This window comes from Spermophilus citellus (genome assembly GCF_964194105.1).
Source record: "Spermophilus citellus genome assembly, chromosome: 10".
In the NCBI taxonomy this organism is placed as follows: domain Eukaryota; kingdom Metazoa; phylum Chordata; class Mammalia; order Rodentia; family Sciuridae; genus Spermophilus; species Spermophilus citellus.
This window is the reverse complement of record NC_138197.1, coordinates 132,909,177-132,933,148: the sequence shown is the minus strand read 5'-3', so window position 1 is coordinate 132,933,148 and position 23,972 is coordinate 132,909,177. Positions and strand designations below refer to the sequence as shown.

The following is a 23,972-nucleotide window of genomic DNA, read 5'->3' as shown; positions in this document are numbered from 1 at the left end:
GGAGGCAGCTGGGTTAATTCTAGAAACACTCGTAGCTCCCAGCAGATTCTGGGGACATGAAGTGGAGGTGGGTGACAGGATTAGTGATGGTGACGCCTCACTCTTGCAGATGTTTCCCCTGGTCTCTGCTCACAGTGCTTGGGAGCAGGTGACTCTGTTTACCTGTCCCCCAGCGAGGCCTTGTCACGGGATGCCTGGCCATCAGCAGTGGGGGGATGGTGTGCTCTGTGGGGCTTGTGCGACAGCCCCAAGGAGGTGGCATTTGTACCTGGGGAAGTGTTGGAGGCAGATTGTGCACACTGCCCCGTGCAGCTGCAGCGCTCCCTTTAAAGATTCCGTCCTGTCATGTCTGTGGTTCTTCTCTGCTGGTCAGATCAGAGGCGGACAGCTTCCCAAGGCCAAGCCGCTTTGGAAAGAATGGAATTGCCGGTTCTGCCCCCAGCCTCAGGCGCCCTGTGCCTTAGCCCCACCTCCTCTCCACCTGGTCACCACGTTGTCAGGTATAAGGGGACATAACCGGAAGAGCCCGGGCCCAAGTGCTCTTGACCTAGCCAAGTGCCCTGGCCACGTCCTCCTGCCCTCTGAGCTCACTTCCAGTCTGTGATGTGGGGGTTGTAGTGAGACCCCCTCCCACGTTCCAGGTGGGCATGGAGGGCACTGAGGGGTCAAGTGCGGGGGAAACCTGGGTGCTTTGCCTGCTGAGGCCCAGCTGGCCTGGGAAGTGCACTGTTGCCGTCTCCATGTCCCCACTCACGGTGTCCTGTCTCTTGCCACCCTGGGGAAGGTTGATGGTGACACTGTGCTGTCCTCTTCAGCCAGTCCAGAGTGTCCACTCTGATGCTTTACCCTCTTCAGATACCTGCTGTCTGACCGTACAACTGGTTTCATTTGGGTTTGGATTTTTTGGTGAGATTCCTGAAGATGCGCTGCTGGCCACGATTCCCCCAGGATTTAGTGGGTTTTCCTCGGATGCCTTTGTCTTCTCAGGAACCGAATCCTGGGCTCGGTGCCCTATTTTTTCCTCAGTCGTGAAGCTGCTGGTCAACGGGGCTGCTCCCTGCTCTGTCCGCGGAGGCGTGCTTCTGCTCTGGGGCTGGCGTCAGCTTTGGGGGCTCTGGACGAGAAGCAATGTCTGCAGTCACCCTGGTCACCTGCACAGCTGGTGTCTGTGGCCTGGACACAGCCCGGGGAGAGTGCTGTGTGGGCTTCTCGCTTCCATCTCGAGCGGCCTGTGACATGGAGGTCTGCGGCACAGGCTTTAGGCCAGACAGGCCCAGGTGGGAGCCTCCCATCCTCTGGCAGCCCCGTGCCGGGCAGGGTTCGCCTCCTCAGAGGCTCCGGTTCCTGACGGCAGATGGGAACAGCAGCGTGCTGCCGGTCAGCACCGGGCTCCGTGCGGTTTTGCCCAAGAAATGATACTAAGGGGCGACGGGAGAATTAGGTGAGGTGGCACCTTGAGCCCGGACCCTGTGTCCTGCATATGTGTGCCTTGACCCCACCTTCCGACACCGTAAGAACCAGTTTCCCCTCGGAGGCCCTCTGGGAAGGCCTGCTGCTGATTTCTGTGCTGCTCGGGAAGAGGCTGGAGCCTGGAGAGGTCCGGTGGCTCACTGGGTCTCCCTGCTCTGGGCTGCCGGCTCGGGGCTCTGGGCTCTTGACCTGCGCTGGCCAGCTGGGCCCTGGGGAGGAGCAGCAGTGCTTTCTGCTGGGCAGGTGAGCGGCTGGGCGTGGACTCTCACTGCCCTGTGCGCAGGTGGAGGCAAGCCAAGCTGGTGTGCAGAGATGAGCCCCAGCAAGTCAGCGGCCATGAGCGTGAGTTGTCCCCAAAGTAGGAAGTGAGAGCAGTCTGCAGGTGGCCTGGGTCAGGTCCCCTCCTCTCGCTGGGACACCTGCTGAGGAGCATGGGGCAGGCTGGGGACAGGGAAGACTCTTCTACGCTGCACTGTGGAAGCCCCGCCAGCAAGAGCCAGGCTGACCCCAGAGCACAGTCCCTGGCTCGGGCTTCGAGCCCTGGTCTGCCACCCCGCACTCGACTTTCCTGGCGCACCCGGCCTGAGCCCCTGGGTGTGTTGGGTGCCGCGTCTTGTTATTACGGACGTTGGGATTTTATGCATCAAGGGGAGGCTTCATCTCATTTTGAAATGGCCTCTATTCTCCGAAAGAACAAATATGCCTCCTTAAGGTTCTTTATTGGCTGTTACTTATTGTTCGAGTAGCTGCTCCCGAGTGGGGAGACTGCTGATGCGGCTTCCTCGGTTACAGCCTCTGACTGCCAATAGCCGGTGTCCCTCGCCGTCTCGCCCGGGCTGCGCCTTACGTGATCCGATTTAGCTTTTGGCTTGGCGCTCCTGCAGGTCTGGTTGGGGCGCAGTGGGAAGGGCTGCTCCCGCTGGGGACTTCACATTCTTGCCCAGGGTTGAGTTGAACCCTCATCCTGAGGAGGGGCAGGAGGGGCCCCCTGGCTGGTCCTGGTCGCCCAGTGCTGCTTGCCAGGCAGGGCCGTCCGGAGTGGGTGTCCATGGGCTGGTGTGATGCTGCTGTGCAGGAGAGAAGCCGAGTGAGGGGGTGTCCTCTGACGTCATCGAGCTGCTTTAGGAACATGGTATGGGAAATGGAGGCTGGCGGGCCGGAGGCTGGCGGGCCAGAGGTGGCACCGCCGCGGGAGAGCAGAGGCTACTGCAGCTTTTTGTTGGGACAGAGACCTTGGTGTTAGGTGTGTCCAGAGCCGGGATCCGGCCACAGGCCTGGACACAGGCCTGGACTCGGTAGAAGCCGAGGGTCCATGTGGCCTGGACTTGGCAGAAGACTTCTGACGCCAAACCCTTCAGGTGAGAGTATCAGACGGGGCTTTGGAGCACACTCTGTCTTACACCAGGGAGACTGAGGGTGCAGGTGGGCTGTGGGGCAGGGGAATCAAGTCCAGGGACAGAGCTCGTCTTCCACCAATCTCACTGTGGCCTCAGGGGAGCCTCCAGTTTGCTCCCACAGCAAGATGCGGTTTGCTGAAGTTTCCTGTGGGAAGCTGCTTTCCTGGAGCCTTGCCCCAGGAGAGAGGTGCTGGGACCTGCCCTTGTGTGTGGACAACAGGGCCCCCAGGAGAGGACCCCGGCCGCATCCTGTTGGTTTCAGAACAGCTGTCAGATACTCAGAGCAGGTGACTTCCGATTGGTACAAGTAAGAGAGGGCCACCTTCCCCAGCCTCGTGTGTTCAAAATCATCTGGTTGTGAAACCTGTTGAATTGGAATGGCTGCTGGTCTGTGAGGTGGGTGAGTGTCCAGCTCTGTGTCCCAGGTGCATGGGAGGAGGACCTGCACACGGTTTCTCCCAGCCCTGGTGTACACCTGCTGCTTGCGGAGTGTGTACACAGGGGTCGAGGCCCACCGTGGGCTGGGAGGGGGAGGGGGAGTTGGCGCCCAGAGGGAAGAGGAGCTGACAGCTGTGACTGCTGTCGCCTTTGGGGGCATATTGCCTGCCTGCGGGGTCTTGAGTGTGGCAGCAAAGGGGTCTACAGGCTGTCACTGGGTAGAGCTGGGAGAGGCTGTCTGCCCCAGAAAAGAGAAGGGCCTGGGGCAGGGGAGCAGGGAAAGGGACAAGAGGGGTTCTCCGTGACGTCGTTCAGGCGGAAAGCCAGCCCATACGTGCAATTGAACTTGGGGATGTAATTAAGGATATGTGCATATATATGCTGTGATCCAGAGTTCAGCGTGAGGGCAGCTCACCAAGTGACAGGCAGCAGTTCCCACAGTCAGCAACACCAAGGCGCGCCCGTGATGAGTTTGCCCTGGCGGTGTGCGCAGCGCACAGAGACGCGCCGTGTGACCTCCTGACTGCCCTCTGACAGCCCCCCTGCTGCAGGGTTCTCTCCACCCACACGCTGCTCCCGGGCTCCCAGCTTCCACTGCAAGAAGGTCCCCAAGAGCTTGTCCTGGCTTGGAAGGGGAAGTGACAAGACAGTCACTGGGGCCACCGTGGGCTGAGGCCAGAGGGCCCTAGAGACTGTCACAGCTGCAGGCGCTGGAGGTGACAGCCGTGGGCATGTTGGAAGCGTGGTCTGGAGCCACCTGTGGCTGGGCTTTAAAGACACCCAGGTGCCCAGAGCATTCAGCAGAAGAGACTGAAAGGGACCAAGATGACAGAGCCCTCTGTGCCTTAGACCTCCTCCCCAGGCCTGGGTGGCTCTGTGTGTCCAGAAGAGGGGGTTCTTGGTGAGGAGGCGCCGGCAGCCTGGGCGTATGAGCAGGTGACATTCAGCATGTGCCTTCTCTGTGCTGGAGACATGGCTGTGGACAGGGGCCGGGGGTGCTCTCAGGCAGAGGGGAGACAGGTACCAGACCAGACGAGCCTAGTAAACGAGATAGTAAGGGAATGTGGGGGGCTGGGAGGTGGGTGCCCTGGCAAGAAGCAGGGGAGGGGGGAAGCCTTGGGAGTGGGGTTGTAGCGAGGTGATGGGGGTGGGGGGGTGTCCCTGAGAAGGCAGCGTTGGAGCAGAGCCCTGCAGAAGCTGGAGGGAGCCAGTGGCCTTCTGTGGGAAGAGTGTTCCTGGCAGAGGAAATGGCCCGGGCTTCCCGTGACGGCTCGTGTGGCTGGGGAGCAGGAGTGTGAGGAGATCGAGAACTAGTGGACGCGAGGGCGTCCAACGTGGCCACTCCTGCCTTTGAGTCGGGACGGCACAGCTAGAGGAAGTGCTTGCGGGCTGGGAGTGACCCTCGGGCTGGCTCCTGCCAGGCTGGAGGAAGAGCTGACCTGCCAGGCTGGAGGTCTTCACCTGCCCAGCCACCACTCAAGCCCAGAGGAGAAGCAGCCCCCTGGCCCCGGGACGGGGGGCAGCATGGTCCTCCTGCATGCTGAGGTTCTGGGTTCAGGAACCCTGTGGCCATCAGGGATTCTGTGGCTGCCACTGACACCCTGGGGTCCCGGCCTTGGGCAGGGAGAGCACACTTGAGCCTCTCCCTTGTGCTTGGGTGGCACGGCCTCTGGAAGCCTGCTCACCTGTGCCAGCGTGGTTTCTTGCTGTGCGGAGTGGGCAGGGCAGTGCAGCCGAAAGGGACACTGCTGCAGGCTGATGTGACTCACCTGAGCCCCTGCCACGTTTCCTCCAGTGTTGACCCCTGGCTGCAAACTCCTTCAGGCCTGAGCCTAGGCTCTGATGTCCCTCCTCTGACCTTGCTCCCCTTGGTAGCACCATCATGTTGGCAGTGACCCCGCCATCACCTCCTGCCCACAGGCACCATCCTGCGTGGTGGCTACTTACAGCTGGCCATTACTAGGGGGGTCCAACCCGGATGTGCCGAGGCTGCAGCCTTGAGATTCTCTTGGGCTCTGGGATGGTCCTCAAGATTCAAAGGCCATGAGACTCCAGGTTGTGGCATAGTCCTGGGTCCTGGGGGTAGGATTCTGCAGTCCAGGGGCCCCTGAGCCCCTGCAGGTTGACGGTGCAGGGAGCTGTTGGGGTTTATCCAGGCTCTGTCCCCCACTTAGGTAACTAAGTGGAACTCGGATCTGTTTCCATTCGTGAGATTGTCCTGTAACACCCCCTTCCGTGCCCCACCCGGAGCCAGGGTCTCCCTGAAGTCATCGTGCTCTGCCGAGTGGAGTTGAATGGGCCCGCGGCCTCTCCTACTGGGGATCTAATTATAAACACAAGGGACAGTACCAAATAAGCTGCCTTGGAAGGGAGAGGAGCCTGGCAGCCTGGTTAAAGTGTCCTTTAATGAACTTCTTGGTACTTGTATCTTAGCAACACATTTTATTACATCCTGGCGCGGCTGGACTTACTGTGCAGTAATTTATCCCCCCCCCTGCGTGCCCCCACCTTGGTGACGGGGGAGGGGGGAGGGATGCGCCCACCCGCTCTCCCGAGGCTGTGACGGCCTCTCTTCAGCTTTGTTTAATTGATGAAAAAGGTAAACATGGCGCTGGGGCCAGGACCTTGCTGGCTGGCAGGAGCCGGTGCAGAGGGAGCGTGGCCGGCCTGGAAGGTGGGGCTGCGCGCCAGTGCCCCGTGCTGGCGCGGCAGGCCCCCTCGCGGGGGTGCTGATCTGTGTGCCTGGACTGAGTGTTTTTATCTGGACTTCTTTCTTGTGATGACACTAATTCACAAACAGTGGGCCGGGGTGGGGGGGGGGGGTGTAACTCATTCCTTGTGATCGGCAGCCTGTAAGGGGTATGGGGACGTGTGGCCGGGGCCATCTCTGGACCAGGTGCAAGTGGAGGGCAGCACCCGAGAGGAAGGGGCTGGGCACTGGGCTGGGGGACCGTCCCCCTGGAACAGCTGTTCCTGAGCTCAGGGACCTGGGTCACTTGCTTTCCTTCCGAGCTGTAACTGTCCTCTACTGAGCAAGTTCCTGAGGCCACAAACTGGGGGCTTCAAACAACAAAGTACTTCTCCCCGAGTTCTGGGGGCCGGAAGTCTGAGCCGCGGGTGAGCAGGCTGTGCTCCTCCTGAAGGCGCTGGGGGAGGGGCCTTCCCGCCTCCCCCCACTTCAGGGCTCCTGGTGCTCCTGGGCTGGTGGGTGCATCACTGGGTCTCTGCTTCCACATCAACTGGCCATCTTCTCTCAGGCTCTGCCTCGAAGTCTTTAGGGGCCTCCTTGATCCCGACTGACCTCAACCAGAGGGTCTTTTATATCTGCAAAGACCCTCTTTTCCAGTAAGGTCGCATTCTGAGTTTCCAGATGGATGGAATCTGGGGACACTGCTCAACCCAGTGCGTCTGCCCGTGGAAGCTGGTCGTGCCCAGCCCAGACTGGAGCTGGGAGGGAGGGGCTGTTGGGGTGCCAGTCATGCCGGACACCGTGGGCTCCTCCCGGGTGTGTCCCTACAGCCGGGAGCTGAGCTACACATGGCCGATTCAGTGGTGTGGCGACCGTGTGTTCTGAGCCTGGTGGTAACAGATGAAGAAGTGGAGTCCCACGGGGCCGGGTGGCTTGTAGAAGCTTCAAGTCTCCTAGGAGGTGGGACAGGGAGCCCCACGTCCCTGCAGGCTGGATGGCCACGAGGAAGGACAAGAGGCTGCCTGTTCCCCCTCCATCTGTCCTGCTTCTGAACAGCTTCTCCTTGCTGCCAACTGAGGATGAATCTGGGTGACACCCTCAGCTGGCTGGTTTCCAAAGGGCGCACACGTTAATGTCACACTCTCCACTCTGGAGAGCCACCGAGTCGGGTGAGCCCCAGATTTTCCCGGATGTTCCTGACTCACCATGTTCAGAATAGCTGCTGTGTAACAGCCTCAGAGAGTAAAGCCTCCGTGCCACTCATGACAGCCTTTCTAGCAGGGTGTCAATCAGCGCTCTGCCATTGGGGCACACCCGCGAGGAGCCCACTGCGTCCTGTGTGTGGGCACCCCAGTAGCTCCATCCCCCAACTCCAGTCTGGCAGATGCACTGGGTTGGCCAGTGTCTCCCCAAACTCTCTCCTTCTGGAAACTCAGAATGCGACCTTATTTGAAAAGAGGGTCTTTGCAGATACATCAGGTTGAGGTCGTTCAAGGTCAGCAGGGCCCTTGAAGACAAGGCAGATTATAACAAGCACCCACCTCCAAGCATGGTGCTGGGGCCCATGCGGGCGGGCGGGGAAGCTTGTCTCTGAACTGCAGGGGGTTTTGGAGTGGCTGGTCCCTGGCTGTGGCCTTTTCTCCCCCTGAGCAGGAGACCGGGGAGGAGCCCACCGTCTGGGAGTCAGTCTCTGAGTCTGTCAAATGGGGATGAAGTGACCACCTCTTTCCGGTGAAGGTGAAGTGGAAACAGGACAGGGCCAGCCCATGGGTGTGGAGGCTGGGGATGGCTGATCAGGCCAGGCAGGGTCTGGGCCACTGCTGCAGGCCAGTTCAGGGTCAGGAGGCCAGCTTCCTCCTGTCCTCCAGCACCTGATGGCACACCTGCACTTTGTGTGCCTGGGTCCTCCCGTCCTGGGACAGAACTGAGGTCTCTGCTGGGGGACAGGGAGTGGGCTGTGGGGCCGCAGCTCCTCCATGGGGGCTGAAGGCACAGAGCCGGCCTGGACTCCTGGCTGGGCCTGGCTCCACCTGCCCTCCCACGTCCAGGTGTCAGTTCCTCGGGTGGAAGGGCACCTCTCGGAGGTTCCTGCCTCCTGGATGTATGCTGAGGCTTATGGGATGGTGCATTTGGGGTCGCCTGTGTGGGGCATTGGCCCCAATCATGCTGACCAATGTTGGGGCAGGACGGTAGGAGGGCCGTGGGGTGGACCTCCTGCTCCTGGGTCCGGCTGGGGCTCAGACAGCCCCTAAGGTCTCTCCGGTGGCTCAGTCTGATGTCCCCCTGCCTGTGCTCCGACAGCTGTGCCCTGGTTGAGGACCCTGTCCCCACTCCAGCTGTGCCGCTGGAAGGCACAAAGAAGCCACGGCCAGAGCCCTCCTCACAGTGACCTGACCCCTGCTTTTTGCTGTGGGTGGACCGTGGTCTCCTGTGGGTAGAGAGTGCCAGTGGCCAGTTGATGGGGACGCTGATGGGCTTCTCTCCTCACAGGTGGGCGGGAGGGTCTCTGTCCTGCTGAGATGTCTGGTCCTGCAGGGGGTTCTTGAGTTTGCACACCTTCTCAGCCTTGTCCCGGGGACAGTGGCCCTGTGTCCAGGAGGGCGATGCAGCTGTGGCATTGTATTGGTCAGCTGTGCCGTGGTAACAAGTGGCCCCACACCTCGGTGGCTGAGGGTGAGTCGAACCGAGCCTAGGAGCTGCCCAGCCATTCTCCGCCGCAGGGACATGCCACCTCTGTGCAGCCCGACTGCCACGTCCTGCTGGGGTTGATCCCGGCTTCAGGCCTGCTTCCCTGCTGACCCCTGCCTGGGAGCCCTGTGTTGTGCCCCATGTCTGTCCTGTGACACCCACTGCTGTAATGAGTTTGGTTGAGTGGGGTCCCCCCCCACAACCCCTGTCCTGCAGCCCTGGACACATGATGGGACTGGGCAGGTGTGTGTGGCCTGGACATAGGTGCTATGTGCAGGTTGTTTATAAAGGGCCACTTGTCCCTCTGGGGCTGTGTGTGCTTCACACCCTCCGGCTCTGGTGCCTTGGTTTGGATCCATGGAGAATGTTCATGGAAGACCAGTGGGTCACTCTGGGATGGCCCTCGGGTGCTGGGCAGGAGGGGGGGGTGGAGGGTGCCTGGGTCTCTCCCATTACTGCCTCCTTGTCATCTCCAGTGGACGCCATCTGCACCCCACTGTGGGCTCCGGTGTCCCCACCCAGGCTCCCCACCGTCCCAGAGCCCTCAGTCCCTGCCATGTGGCAGGTGTCCAGGAGTGGCTGTGAGGCCCAGCGAGGGGGCAGAGGAGGTCAGGTGCTCTGGCAGAGGCCCGGGCTTCCCCAGGCTGCCCCGATCGTGAGAAGTGCCCAGTTCCCTCTGGGACCCGCAGGGCATGGTTCTCCCTGCTCAGGGTCCCCAGCAGGGAGGGCAGCCCCAGATTCCAGAGGCAACTCTCCCTTCCAGGAAATGAGGCCCTGAAACCTCAAGTGACTGTTCCACGTCCCCAGCTCCTAGGTGGCAGCGTGATCTCTGCGTGAGTCCCCCCTTTGTGGGTGGAAAGGACTTTGCTGTCCCTTGGCCCATTTGCTCCTGAGGCTTTGCGGCCTGTGCCTTCCCTCCGCCCCCTCCTCCAAGCCACGAAGTCCCCTCCATGACCCCCGTCTGACAGCCGCTGTCTCCGTACTTGCTGTGCAGGTGTCTGGGAAAGAGAGGCGCAGGGGACAGGTGGGGTTTGGCTTTGGTTTGTGGGTGGCGCTGAGCGTCTAGGACATGAGGTGTCCAGGATGCCCTGTGGTCTGCAGGAGGCAGGGGTGAGACCCGCGGGACGGCCTTTGCTCGAGGTCAGACTCGCCAGAGGCGGGAGATTTTGTTAAGGGCACATTCTTTTTTGTTGTTGTTAAACATTTTTTTAGTTATACATGGACACAACACCTTATTTTGTTTATTTTTATGTGGTGCTGAGGATCGAACCCAGGGCCTCACATAGGCAAGGCAAGCGCTCCATCACTGAGCCACAACCCGAGCCCAAGGGCACCTTCTTGACCGAGAGGCCCCAGGGTCCCACGGGCCAAGCTGACCATGCGCACTGCAGGTGGGGCCTGAGCTGAGTGCTACCCTGGGCTCTTCCTCCTCCGCTTTGTTTATGTCCCGGTGAGATCGCGTAATGTGACACTCACCACCCTGGGTTGGGGCAGGTGGGGGTGCCGAGCACCTTGCTCTGGTGTGCTGCCCCATCCTCCACCCTGGGCAGCGGTTTCCCTGCAGTGTGGCTTCAGGGGCCGTGCCAGACACTTGTTCTCCCAGCAGTGGTCACTTGTGGTCCTTCGTGGCCTCTGAGGCAGGAAGGGGGTTAACAGCCGAATTCCTGCTCAACCTCAGCACCTCTGGTCCACCCCTCTGTCCAGCCCCTGTCCCTTGAGGAGGTCAGGAGGGGCTCGCTAGAGGAGGGTCAGACGCACCCCCTCTCACCGGGTCTTCAAGGCCCCAGCTCACCCCTTTTCGTTTTAAGACCCTCATGCTCGGCTGCTCTTCACTGAGCGCGTCTGGAAGAGACCTCCTCCTGCAAAACTGGCTGGAGAAGCAGTGCCGGTGGCCGTGCTGTCCCCTGTGCCCAGGTGGTCCTCTGCCACCTGGCCAGCTGGCCTGAGGGCCTCCCTGGGGCACAGAATGCAGGTGGGACAGACTGGCAGTCAGTCACACAGAGCCCCCAGCCGGGTCTTGGGTGTCACCTCCCCCCAGCTTTCTAAGGAGCTGCCCTGGCAGGTGACCAGGCCCTGGCCCTTTAACTCCCGGCTATGGCTCCCCAGGCCCTCTGCTGCTTCCCTGAGGGAGGAGACACATCAGGACCCAGTGCTGTTGTCTCCTGTGTCCCACGTCACTGGAGCACAAGCCGCGGCACACAGAGGTCCTCTGCCATCCGTGACACGTCAGGGTGTCTGCCTCGCCTGCAGGGTGGCCAGGTGCCCATTTCTTTCCACTGCGGGACCCTTCACTGTGTGCCAGGCCTCTGCGCTCTCTAGGGGCCTCTCGTTCCTGCCTGGCCCTCGCAGTGCCCAGACCTGAAGTCAGGAGCACTGAAAGCTGACGGGTCCCTCAACTGGGATGGCTTGATCTCCCCCCGACCCCGTTGAGGGCCAGGATCAACGATTGCATGGCGGGCTCCCCCTGTGGCTGTCCCTCCAATGGCTCAGCGCCTCCTCCACATGCACTCTGGGTATCTTTTCTTGCTTGCACATCCTGACTTTGCTGAAGAACCTGGGCCGGCATTGCTATGGGCCGGCATGTTCACACACACACACACAGCGTGAGGCTCAGCACCTTGCCAGTTTTTGGTGCATGGTCCCATGACAGCAGGTCCATCCACGTCATGTGGCCGCCACCACCAGCCCTCTCGAGAGTGCCGCTGTCTTCCCAGATAAACCTCTGCCCATTAAGCAGCCCCTGTCCCCTCCCCGCACCAGCAGCCCCGTTCTCCCCCTTGCCTTGACGACTCTAGGCACCTCAGGTGACCGTCACACACGTGTCTTTATTTACTTATTTATTTATTTATTGGGTTTTTAGTTGTAGGTGGATGCAGTGTCTTTATTTTTTGATTTTTGTGTGGTGCTGAGGATGGACTCGGTGCCCCCACGTGCTAGGCAAGCGCTGGCCACTGAGCCCCAGCCCCACCATGTCTTTTTTAGCTGATTTGCCTCCGAGGCCTGTCATGTTGGGTCACATGCCAGAATTCCCTTCTTTTCTATGGCTGAATGGTTTTCCACTCCATGGATGGGCCACGTTGCGTTTGTCTGTCTGTCCGGGACACGGGCTGCTTCCTGCTTTGGGTGTTGTGGACAGTGGTGCTGGTCTGTCTGCAGTCCTGTGGGATCACACCCCCAGGGGCACTGAACACCTCCCTGTTCTCCTGGACCCTCTCAGTGGTGCCGAGGGCAAGCCTGGGCGGAGTCAAAGCCTTGCCGGTCGTCTCCGGGGCGTCCAGCGTGGCCACGTTCCACCGCACTGTGTCCTGTGACTCGGGGGTCATAATCCTGACCTCACTGCCAGGGAAGGTGGGGGCCTCCCGCGGGCTCCCCAGCCCCTGGCAGGTCTCTGCCCTGGAGACGTGGCCTGCAGGCGGTGGGACCGGTTCCCTTGGGTCTTTCACTCACGAACAGCGGCTAACATCTGGGCAGCAGTGTCGGGGGTCTCAGGCCCTGCCACCAGTGGTAGCTTTACGGTAAGAAAGCTGAGGTTGAGGACTGGCCCACACGCTCCTGCTGTGCCCTACCTCGGCCGTGAGGCCATTCCATAAAGGCTGGGCAGGAGGCTGGGACCCGGCCACCTCAGAGGGAGGTGCATGGCTCTGAAGATGAGTGGCCTGGGCCTGCAGTGGCCTTCTTTGGAGACAGCAAGCTGTCACGGAAGGAGCCCCGCTGTAGGAAGGACGGGGACTCCTGGGGGACTCGGTCGTGGCCAGATGTGCTCAGGAAGCAGAGCTGGGGCCAGCCTCCCAGCCCAGAGCCCAGCACACGGCGGGGGCTGGAAAGAGGCCATGTGTCCTGCTTGTACCTTCTGGTGCTGGCTTCAGAGACATCCTTGTCCTCATCTCACCAGTTGCGTGTCCTAGACATTTATTTTCCCCGCCCTGGCCACCTCAGCCGCTCTCACCTGGAATGGTCCAGAAGCCTCCTGGGAGGTCTTCCAGCCTCCCCTCTTCCAGCCATGCTGCTGCTAACGTGGTGCCTTGAAGTTCCGCCGTGATGTCGCTCACCTGTGCGTGGACGTCATCCCAGCTCCCTGTTGCCAACAGCCTCATTCCCGTGTCTCCTCCGCTTCTCGCCCAGGCTGCAGTCCCTCAGAGCAGGAGCTGCTGTGCTGGAGCCTGGGCGGGGCCCCAACCACAGGACCTCGGCAGGTGGAGGCGCCAGGCTCCAGGGAACAGTTCCGCAGTCCGCGGCCTGCGGGGTACGATTCAAGAGTTGGTTGCAGTGGACAGATGGCCTCTCCTGTGAGGCCTTGGATCTTTTCTTCAGCCTCATGTCCCAGTGTTAATTGTTGACTGTGTCCGAGAGACACCGACACCTGCTGTCCCGGAGCTTGGCCAGGCAGGTCTCCTGCTTGGGCTGCCCTCTTGTTTTAACAAGATCCAACCTGATCCAAAGCCTAGATCGTCATTGTACCCCTCAAGAAAGGACCTCTGGATTCCTGTGGATCACAATGGTGATTTGATGATGATGTGGTTGATAACTATTGTGAGGTGACACTGGTGGTGGTGATGATGATGGTGATGATGACAATGATAAAGGTGATGTTAGTGATGATGGTGGTGGTTTTGATGGAGGTGTGATGACACGGGTGATGGTCACATGTTGACAGTAATCATGATGGTGACTCAAGGGTGGTGATGGGATGGTGATGCAGAACACGGTGATGTGTGTGATGGAGACCTCGATGGTGAAGCTGGAGGTGGTGGTGCTGTGGTGAGGTGGTGACGATGGTGACGGTGATGCTGGAGGTGGTGGTGATGTGATGGTGATGATGGCGGTGACGATGGTGACTGGAGGTGGTGGTGCTGTGGTGATATGGGTGATGGTGAGGTGGTGACGATGGTGACGGTGATGCTGGAGGTGGTGGTGGTGTGATGGTGATGATGGCGGTGACGATGGTGACTGGAGGTGGTGGTGCTGTGGTGATATGAGTGATGGTGAGGTGGTGACGATGGTGATGGTGATGCTGGAGGTGGTGGTGGTGTGATGGTGATGATGGCGGTGACGATGGTGACTGGAGGTGGTGGTGCTGTGGTGATATGGGTGATGGTGAGGTGGTGACGATGGTGACGGTGATGCTGGAGGTGGTGGTGGTGTGATGGTGATGATGGCGGTGACGATGGTGACTGGAGGTGGTGGTGCTGTGGTGATATGAGTGATGGTGAGGTGGTGACGATGGTGATGGTGATGCTGGAGGTGGTGGTGGTGTGATGGTGATGATGGCGGTGACGATGGTGACTGGAGGTGGTGGTGCTGTGGTGATATGAGTGATGGTGAGGTGGTGACGATGGTGATGGTGATGCTGGAGGTGGTGGTGGTGTGATGGTGATGATGGCGGTGACGATGGTGACTGGAGGTGGTGGTGCTGTGGTGATATGGGTGATGGTGAGGTGGTGACGATGGTGATGGTGATGCTGGAGGTGGTGGTGGTGTGATGGTGATGATGGTGGTGACGATGGTGACTGGAGGTGGTGGTGCTGTGGTGATATGAGTGATGGTGAGGTGGTGACGATGGTGATGGTGGTGCTGGAGGTGGTAGTGGTGTGATGGTGATGATGGCGGTGACGATGGTGACTGGAGGTGGTGGTGCTGTGGTGATATGGGTGATGGTGAGGTGGTGACGATGGTGATGGTGATGCTGGAGGTGGTGGTGGTGTGATGGTGATGATGGCGGTGACGATGGTGACTGGAGGTGGTGGTGCTGTGGTGATATGGGTGATGGTGAGGTGGTGACGATGGTGACGGTGATGCTGGAGGTGGTGGTGGTGTGATGGTGATGATGGTGACGATGGTGACTGGAGGTGGTGGTGCTGTGGTGATATGGGTGATGGTGAGGTGGTGACGATGGTGACGGTGATGCTGGAGGTGGTGGTGGTGTGATGGTGATGATGGCGGTGACGATGGTGACTGGAGGTGGTGGTGCTGTGGTGATATGGGTGATGGTGAGGTGGTGACGATGGTGACAGTGATGCTGGAGGTGGTGGTGGTGTGATGGTGATGATGGTGACGATGGTGACTGGAGGTGGTGGTGGAGACTGGGATGGTGACTTGACTCTGGAGGTAGTGGTGATGGGATGGTGGTGCGGGAGATGCTGCTGTGTTGACAGACACCATGATGGCAGTGGTGCTTACAGTGATGAGGGTGATAACATCAGGGGTGACAGTGACAGCCACCATTACTACCCTGGTTCTATTGCAGGTGGAAGTGTTTTGTAAGCTGCCTGAATGTAACACCAGCCCTAGGAGGAAACGTTACTCTTGTGGCCAAGGAAGCAGACTAGGTTCTTCATACTTACATAGAGCTTGGCAGTCTTGGAGGCAAATCAGCCATGAGCTGCAGTGTCCTCGTCACTCAGTCGGAGAGCGTCAGCACTGTCTGTGGACTGAACAGATGCACCTCACTGGGTGGTGCCAGGGGCACACTAGAAACTGAATGTCACTGCTGGTGTTTGTGTCCCTGAGTCCATGATGGTGTGTGTGTATAGAAGTCACCAAGGGTTACACCTAAGCAGTGGAGTGTCGTGTCTAGAGGACACCCTCTTGCGAGCCCCTGTGGAGTTGGTTACAAGATAGCAGAAGACACACATGCTGCCACCATCATCTTGAAGATGGTTGTGTTCAGGTCGCATCTGCCAGGCAGCTGGGCCCTGTTGACCATGCACTTGTGTTTGTGAGATCTGCCATTGCTTAACAGGTCTGACAATCCCAGGTCACAGTGTCTGCAGTGCCCTCTGTCCCTCCCCCGCCTGGGCCTGCAGCTCTCTCGGTGGCCAGCAGGTAATGTTGTGGTTCTAGAAGGGAACGACAGGAACAGACTGCACTCTGAATGTGATTTTCTCAAAAAAAAAAGTTTTTAATGAAAAAATAATAGGGCAAACAGTCCCACCACCCTACAAATTAAATTGATAAACCATGGAGCAAGATTTAAATATAAATAAGTATAACACGTCTAAAAGTTCAATTATCATGCTTAATGCTATACGTGTGTGTGTACAAATGTATATTCATATTATATTGTGTTACTGGTGATTGATCCCCAGGGTGCTCTACCACTGAACTACACCCACAGCCCTTTAAAAAATTTTTATCTTGAGACTCATTCCCACTAAGTGGCCCAGGCTGGCCTGGAACTTGGGATCCTCCTGCCTCTGTCTCCAGAGTCGCCAGGACCACAGGCGTGTACCACCATGCCCAGCTGTGTATTTTTAAACTCTTAGGTACACTTTGAAATACAGGGTTCTAGGCTTCCTTCAGAGTCCGTCTTCACCTGCCCCTCGACTGCCTTCATCTGTGTCCCCAAGCTTCCCCTACCTCCGAGGGCCTGGTGCCTCCCTGGGTGGGGGTCAGGAGCTTCCCCAGTGGGTGTGGGCTCTGTATAGTGCTTTCCACAGGCGTGGAGCACCTGGAGGTGAGAACCTAGCTCTGGACAAGGTTGACCCTTGCCCTGGGTGCGGACCAAGAGGAAAAGCGGGGCTGTCATGCTGCTGTAGCCCCTAGTAGATCTTGTATCTCTTGTGTTGATGGTGACTACTGTGAAGAAAGAGGTCATGCTGGCCACGGTGATACATAGTGGTGTTGATAAGGAGATAATGATGGATGCTGAAATGGTTATGATGATAGTGATGGTGATAATGAAAGTGATATGGGTAGTGATGTGGATTAGAGTGATACTGGTGATGATGATGTTGGGCTGGTGGTGGTGTTGATGGTGGTAATAGTGATGGTGGTGATAGGATTCTGGTAGTGATGATGATGATGGTAGGATGCTGCTGATGGTGGTGATAATGATGATGGTGATCATGACAATAATGGTAGTGATGATGGTGATGATAATGATCATAGTTGGGTGGTGGTGGTGGTGGTGGTGATGATGTGATGGTGATGGTGGTGGTAATGAAAGTGATGATGGTGATGTTGATTATTGTGATGCTGGCGATGGTGATGGTGGTTGTAGTGATGATGGTGATGATCATAGTGGGGTTGATGATGGTGATGGTGGTGATAATGACAATGATGGTGATGATGGTCACAGTGGGGTGTTGGTGGTGACGATCATGGTGGCAGTGATGGCTGTGCCTTTCTAACTTCGGGAAAGATTGAGGAGACTAGGGCATGGAAAGGAGCTCAGCTCCAGGTCTTGAGAACACTTCTCTCTCACACGCAGTTGAGGTGTGAAGTCTTCCTAAGCCTCAGTTTCCCCATCTGTAAGATGGAGATAATAGCATCTCGTACGGTATGAAGGCCTTTGGCGGTGTTGTGGGATGATGGTCGTAACTCACGGGACTGTGTTCAGTTTTGATGCCGTGACTGAACGGCATGAGGAGAAGGACACGGCGTTTTATGAACGGTCTGTGGTGCTGGCAGTGTTCTTCATGTTTCATGTTGGTATTTGGAAGTTTCATCTGCACTGATTTTTTCCTAGATTAGATTTTAAAACTAATTTCTTGTAATTTTTTTTTTTTTTTAATATTTAAAGCACAAAAGGTGCCCTAAGAGCTCTCCACTAGCTGCCCTTTGGCCACATGTTTGGGGACAGGCCTGCCTGCTGGTGCAGACGGGGTTCCTCCCCAGTCCCTGGTATCCGGGAGGGAGGCCCCTGCCTCAAGGGAGCTCACCCTGCGGCCTCAGCCCCAGGTTGCCCGCTTCCCAAGCCCTGAGGTATCCCCCTTGGCCTGCAGTTAACTGCCGAAAGGTGAAAGGAGCCCACCTCTCCCGCCCCCGTTCAGGTTATTAAGTAGGTCTCTGCCCAGGTCTGCCTGTGCGCACCTTGGCTCTAGTCGGACCTCGTTCTGTCACCATTCAGCCATCTCCATCTCGTCGAGGGGGACGCCTTCCCTTCCTGGCCTCTCCTCCAGCCCCAGGTGCCTCCTGCCTGGCGAAGCTGCTCTGTACTACACCCTTGCCCTCATGAGCTACTTAAAAATAAGCATTGATTTCCAGATAAAAGTCACAATTAATTTTAAATGCCCTCCTTAAACCTTGTTACAAATAATTGCCAGAAACATACAAAGTCTGAAATTAATTAAAATCGACATCTTTGTTGGGTGTGGGTGAGCGTCCCATTTCTTAGTTTTGTGTGGGAACCATGTGGCTGTGGCTTGGGCAGAAGAGGGCCCGTGGGATGCCAGGCCAGAGCTTGCTGGCCCCACGGGGAGCGGGAGGAAACGGTGTGGAGTCACGCGGCCTGCATCCTCCCCTTCCTCATCTGTGAAGTGGGTTCAGCAGGACCAGCCTGGTGGGGTTGCCGACTGTGGGGGTGACCAGGTGTGTCCACTCTGTGCTTACTCTCAGCCTCGCTCCGCCCTCCCTGCCGTGAGATGAACAGAAGCTGAGGGAGGAGATGGCCGTGTGCTGGAGCGTCTCCTTGGGGCTCAGAGTGGAGAGGTGACAGGATCAGCCCCGGCCTGGAGAAGCAGGTGTTATGGCTTGGATGTGAGGTGGCCCCCAGAAGCTCACGTGTGAGATGGTGCATGAGGGCTCGGAGGAGAAGTGATTGGGTTGGCAGGGTCTTAACCTGTGAGTCAGTCTCCTGATGGGGGTCACCCAGTGGGAACTGAAGTGGGGGTGTGGCTGGAGGAGGTGGGCACTGGGCCGGGGCTTTGGGGGCATATTTGCACCCGGCCAGTGGAGCCTGTCTGCTTCCTGATCATCTTGTGAGCTGCTTCCCTCCAACACACTCTTCCACCATGATGTCCTGCCTCACCTGGAGCCCTGAGGAACGGGGCTGCTGTGTGTGGACTGAGACCTCTGAAACCGTGAGCCCCCAAATAAACTTTTCTCCTCTATAATTGTTCTGATTGGGGTTTTAGTCACAGAAGCGAAAAAGCTGACACCAGGCGAGAGTCTCGGCAACCCCACTGCCAGCCCCATGCTGCGTCACCCACCAGGCAGTCTCCCGAGGCTGGTGATGGAAATTGGCCGTGGCCAAGACACGGGGAGCTGCCCAGGGCCAGGGCTGGGAGTCCTGTGGCCCCTGGGACAGCACAAGCCAGTCCTTGGCAGGGGGCGGGTGTCACGGTGAGCCAGTCCTTGATCACTATAGTAACCTGCACTCATGGTGACCGTTGTCAGATTCCATTTCAGAATTCGCAGAATGGTCACTCCAGGTGTCCTTGAGCAGAGCGCCCTGGATAATGCGGTCACCTGTCACATTTCTTCACTGGTCCTTGTGTGGCCATTGTTTGGGGCCGTGGAGGTGCCAGTGCCCCCTCCCTCCCTCCGTCCTGAAGGAGCGTGGCTGTGAGCCGGAGCAGCCAGGGAGGAGTCCTCAGGTCCAGCTCCGTACAAGGCAGGTGCTAGGCGGTCGCTTGGCATCTCTGAGTCTTGGTTTCCTCGTCTGAAAATGAGAGTGATGTCGTGTAATACTTGGGCTGTTTGCTCACTGAGCTGGGGCCTCCTGTCACCTGCCTTGTACCAGCCTTTCCATGGGGTTCCAGGAGAACAGGCTGCTCTCGGTGCGCTCAGAGCTGGGCCAGAAGCAGACCGTGCTCCCAGCTTGGTGAGTGGAAGGAGCTCAGAGGCCTGAGGGGTCTGGAGGAGAATCGCCAGCCCCCAGGGGCTGCTTGGAGAAGGCCCCCCAGGGCTGCAGGGACAGAGCTGCCCAGGAAATGCATTAAGGGAAGCGCAGCTCCGAGGAGCAGCCCCTGGCCTTCGTCCCCACGGCCTTAGTCCCCCCGCCTTCGTGTCCCCCCCCCCCCCCCCCCCCGCCTTCGTCCCCTCGGCCTCCAGGTGGCCCTCTGCTCCCCCGTCGCCCTCTCCAGCCTGACGGGAAGTTTTGGACAGTCAAGGCTGGTTCCTCCTCAAGTTCCTTCTATGCCTTGGGTCCCAGAGACAAGTGGCCACCCCCTCCCCCACGCCGTGTGTCGCAGACGCGGCTGCAGAGGGAACAAAGCTTGGGAGTTATTTATTTCTCGTTTTGCAGAAATGTTTATTTGGAGGCAGCGCAAGGTGGAATGGTTTGATTTGATTAGCAAGTCTAAATGTATTAGCAGCAAGACAGAAACGATATTACAATTAGTGGTAATTAGCTGTGCTGATGACTCCGGGCCGGCGGGCCACAGATGCTCTTCCTGGTCCGTTAGGTTGGGAGGGTGCCTTATCCTTGCGAAGGCGCTGGGTTCCCTGGGGGCCGCCGGCCGGGCTGTTGTCAAGTCTGAGTAAAGCTAATGAGTCTCTTTAAAGAGACTCGTGTGCGCAGCGCCCACCGTGTAAAGTGACTCTGTGGTGTCGGCCGGGCCAGACCTTCCAAGCCGCCTGCTTAGCACTGTTGGTGACAGTGGCAGTGCTCCTCACTCCCCTGCGCCCAGCCTGTGGTGGGGAAGTCCTCCATCACCTTAGTCGGAGACGCGGCAGGTGCCCGGGACCCTGCCAGGTGCGACGCTCACTGAGGAGGTGCCCGGAGCCAAGCAGCCACCCCCTCACACGATGGCTTCCTCAGCAGAGTTGTCAGTGGTGCACACAGGGACAAGGATGCGCCCAGGTCACTTCTGTCCCCTGCTAGTTCCAGCCTTCTGATGGGCCAAGGTGCCGACATCTCTGGAGAGGAGCCCGGTCTGGTGGTGGGAATGTTCTGGAACCAGGCAGAGGTGGCGGGTGCGCAGTAGTGTGTGTGTGAGTACCACTGGGGGTGTGGCTTGGAAAGGTCACTTTACGTGGGGCAAACTTTACCTCAACTGAAAGAAGGTGCTGAGAGAGATTTTAGAAGCTCACCAGGTCACCTGGCGTGTCCCAGAGTGACCATGTTGAGCCGATGCTCCTCCGAGCTGTGCTTCCCTTAAGCACTTTTCCTGAGCAGCTCTGCCCCTGGGCCGTGGGGGTCCTTCTCCAAGCAGCCCCTGGGGGCTGGCGGCTTATTCTCCAGCTTCTCCTCCATCCTTGGGTGGATTTCTGAGCGCACAGAGCCCGGGTAGGGGGCATTGGAAGGCCAGGTCTGCTGCTGAGAAGGGCAGCTGGAGGGCCCGTGGCACGTTCCCAGGGCCCTGGGCACTCCCAGGCAAGCGTGAGGGAGGCCGGAGGGGGAAGTGGGCACAGAGTTGGCCAAGGCCTTTCTGCCTCTGGGTGCCCTCTAGGGGCAGAAGGAAGGGGCCAGTGTGAGCCTCTTGGGGCCAGGAGGAGGCTCCAGCCTGCCAATCCCCAGGGCGACTTTCTGACCCCCTTGTGCCATCTCAGGCACACACGGCTAACTACAGGGGCCTCTGGCACATTGTTGACCTCTTTCCCACCCAACACGTGAGCCTGGCCTGCGCTGCTGGGTGTGCCAGCCGTCGACCCCTGAGGAGCCACGAGTGGCCCTGGATAGCAGTGCTCCCCTGTGCCCCCCACCCCTAATCACCCGCGTTGTCCCCAGACTGCCAGGGGGATCTTCTGGGCTTCAGATCTGGGCTGGGCCAATGCAGACCCTGTGGGCGCAGCCGGGACCAGGTGTGCTCTGCCCCCAGCTGTCTGGAGCTGCCCGAGGCTAGAGGAGAGGTTTTCAGAAACCCAAGTGCATTCCTGAGCCAGCGGCTGCTGTTGGGGCTGGGGCTGGGAGCCTGAAGATGTGTTTACCTGCCTTCCCCCTGGGCGGCGGGCAGGCCTCTCCCGGGATTTCCAGGTGCAGGGGCTGCCTGCAGAGTCCACAGGACTGGCCCAGCCCGTCCCCAGTGGATGTCTTTGGTCCCTTGGAGTGAAGGTGGCCCAGAGCCTACGAAAGGAGCCAGGAGACCAGACAGGACTTCCCAGAACAGGAAGAGAGATGCCAGGGATGCCGAGGGGACCCCAGCGGGATGCCTCTTGCCTCCCTGGATCACTCTACCACAGTGCAGGGCTGGCCCGCGTAGAGTGGCAGTAGTGGGACCCTGGAGAGCCTGTAGGTGGCCCCAGAGACCCCTTCTGGTGCCTGCCAAGAGAAGTTCTTCCACAGTGGACAGGTCCACATCTTCTGGGCAGCCCAGGGAAACGGCAAGTAGAAGCAGCGTAAGCCCTGCTGCCCACTGACCTCGTGGTGTTGAACCACACGTCCACCACTGAGTCTGTATGTGAATGGCCAGCGAACAGGTGGCCAAATCCAAAAAAACATTGCAGAAGAATACTTCATGATTCTGCTTATGAAAGTTCAAAAACATACAAAACAGAGTGTCCTTTTAATAATCCACACATGGAACCAGCGTAGTGGTGCACACCTGTAATCCCAGCGGCTCCGGAGGCTGAGGCAGGAGGATCAAGAGTTCAAAGCCAGCCTCAGCAATGGTGAGGTGCTAAGCAACTCAGTGAGATCCTGTCTCTAAATAAAATTCAAAATAGGGCTGGGGACGTGGCTCAGTGGTTGAGTGCTCCTGAGTTCAATCCCTGGTGTACACACACACACAATACACAAAATACACACGTGGAAAACTGCAAAGAAAAGTAGGGGATCCTGAGCACAAAGGCGGAGGTGAGCTTCGGTGGGCGGGGACTGAGGGCTGATGTTGCTGCCCTTCCTCGGGGTGTGGGCACTCTGTAAGCACCACACGTTTATGACTTCTGGCCTCTCTTCGTTGTGCACTCAAGCATGCGCACGGTTTTTTAGTTCACCTGCAGTCTGGCCTCTGCCTGGGATGGTGAGGGTCTGGGCCTGGGGGCAGGCAGCCAGTCTGGTACCTCCTGCTTCCCCGGGGAAGAAGCCACCCAATTTCCACATCGGGACAGAGTGGTCTAAAGTCATGAAACCAGCTGTGTTAATTGTGAAACCTGAGTTGTAATTTTCCCGTTTTCCCCCTCGGGTGACACAATGGCCACAATTTAAATTTCATTTTTAACCAAAACTTGGAAGTGACGGCAAACCGATTAGCTCCCTCTCCCTGGTGAGGCGGGAGTGGAGCTGCTGGGAGGAGCCCTGAACCCTGGCTGGCCTCGTGATTCAGCACCACGGACAGCGCCACAGCCGCCCGAGGTCCAGTCAGCCTGGGGAAGGAGAGACTGGAGCCCCCTTCCCTCCTAGGGTGAGGCGGTGGGGAAGCTGCAGGGCGCCCAGCAGGAGCTCAGAGCTCAGAGGTGGTCGGAAGCCTTCCTGCTTTCAGAGGGAAGGGCTGAAGGAGGGTTGGACCCGGGGTGAGGGGCCAGGGTGGGAAGACGTCCCACCTGCCACCAGCACTGCCCACCAGGACCAGAGGGGGAGACCAAGGCTGGCATTACCCTGGGTTCGTCTCAGGGCGAGGCTGCTGGAGGAGCTGGGCCCTTGGCCCTCAGACTCTCGGGGAACAGTGGCCTGGGTGCACGAGGTATGGGTGGTGGGGACTTCTGCAGGTGGAGGACAGCTGTCTAGGGGAGCTGGCCAGGAAGGCCGAGACGGCTTCCCATGTGATTCACCCTCTCAGTGGTCGGGCCCTGAGAAGCGGTATGTGGTGGAACCTTTCAATACCACATCCCACCATTGGCTGAAGCATCCATAGCTCCATTTGCCGTGCTGGCCTGGTTGGATCTAAATCCTGCTCCTGCTGGCCTCTCGATTCCAGCTGTGTGCCCAGCATGGCAGGGAGATGTCATCTGTGTCTCTGTGCTGATTCCTGGTGATTTACACAGGGCACCCATCAGGCCACATCTGAGCGTGCCGGTCAGGGATGACCAGCCGTGAGCCCAGTACTTCTGTCAACATTACAGTGTGACTCAGTGTGTGGCGTGGGACCTGCGGCCTGGCAGCACACGTGGGCATGTTGGTGAAGCATGTCGCACTGGAGCATGGGTGACCCCAGACTCAGGTGTCCCCTTTGTGTCCAAAATCGTTGCCCTGGTTGTTTCTGCTGATCCTGTGTCTTCCCTGCTCCTCTTCCAGCTCGTCCCTGCTGTCCGGGAAGGCCGTGTGGCCCACCTCCTCTGAGCATTTGCAGACTTTGGAGCTGGCCTGGGTCTTCCACAACTGGCAGTGCCACTTGTGGGAGCAGGGCCACACCGCCCCTCCCGTGGTGCCTCTGAGCCCTCTGCTGGGGCCTTGCCAAAGCTGGACACTGTAGCTGCCCCGTCTGCTTTCCTGGCCTCCCGCCCAGCAGGGAGGAATTTCCCTCCCATCTCCACCTTGAGAACCTCCTGGGGAACCTCGGAGTGGCTTTGGGAGATCCTCGCTGGAGTCTGCACTTCCGTGGAAGGAGGCCTGGGTTCTCCCACCCGCTCCTGGCACCAGGCGCTTCTGCTCTCAGGAGCTGCGCTTCTCTGCCTGCCTGTCCCCTCCCTCCCCAGGCTGGGGTTTGTCTCCTACTTTCGTTTTCTGCTGGATCTAAGAAGGTCACTGGTGG

The 23,972-nt window shown here is 58.7% G+C and overlaps 1 protein-coding gene across 3 annotated transcripts in view; it reads left to right on the top strand.

Annotated features, from left to right (window-relative positions):
• The window catches only part of PHF21B (PHD finger protein 21B), a 66,306-nt gene that overhangs the window by 7,404 nt on the left and 34,930 nt on the right, over positions 1-23,972 (top strand). The window contains exon 1 of one of the 3 annotated variants that reach the window (XM_081311839.1): positions 18,023-18,482. The exons of the other annotated variants lie outside the window; for them this stretch is intronic. Coding sequence (XP_081167965.1) covers positions 18,414-18,482 — 69 coding nt within the window. The 5' untranslated portion in view covers positions 18,023-18,413. Of the gene's footprint in view, positions 1-18,022; positions 18,483-23,972 lie in introns of those variants that run through there. 3 annotated transcript variants of the gene reach the window in all.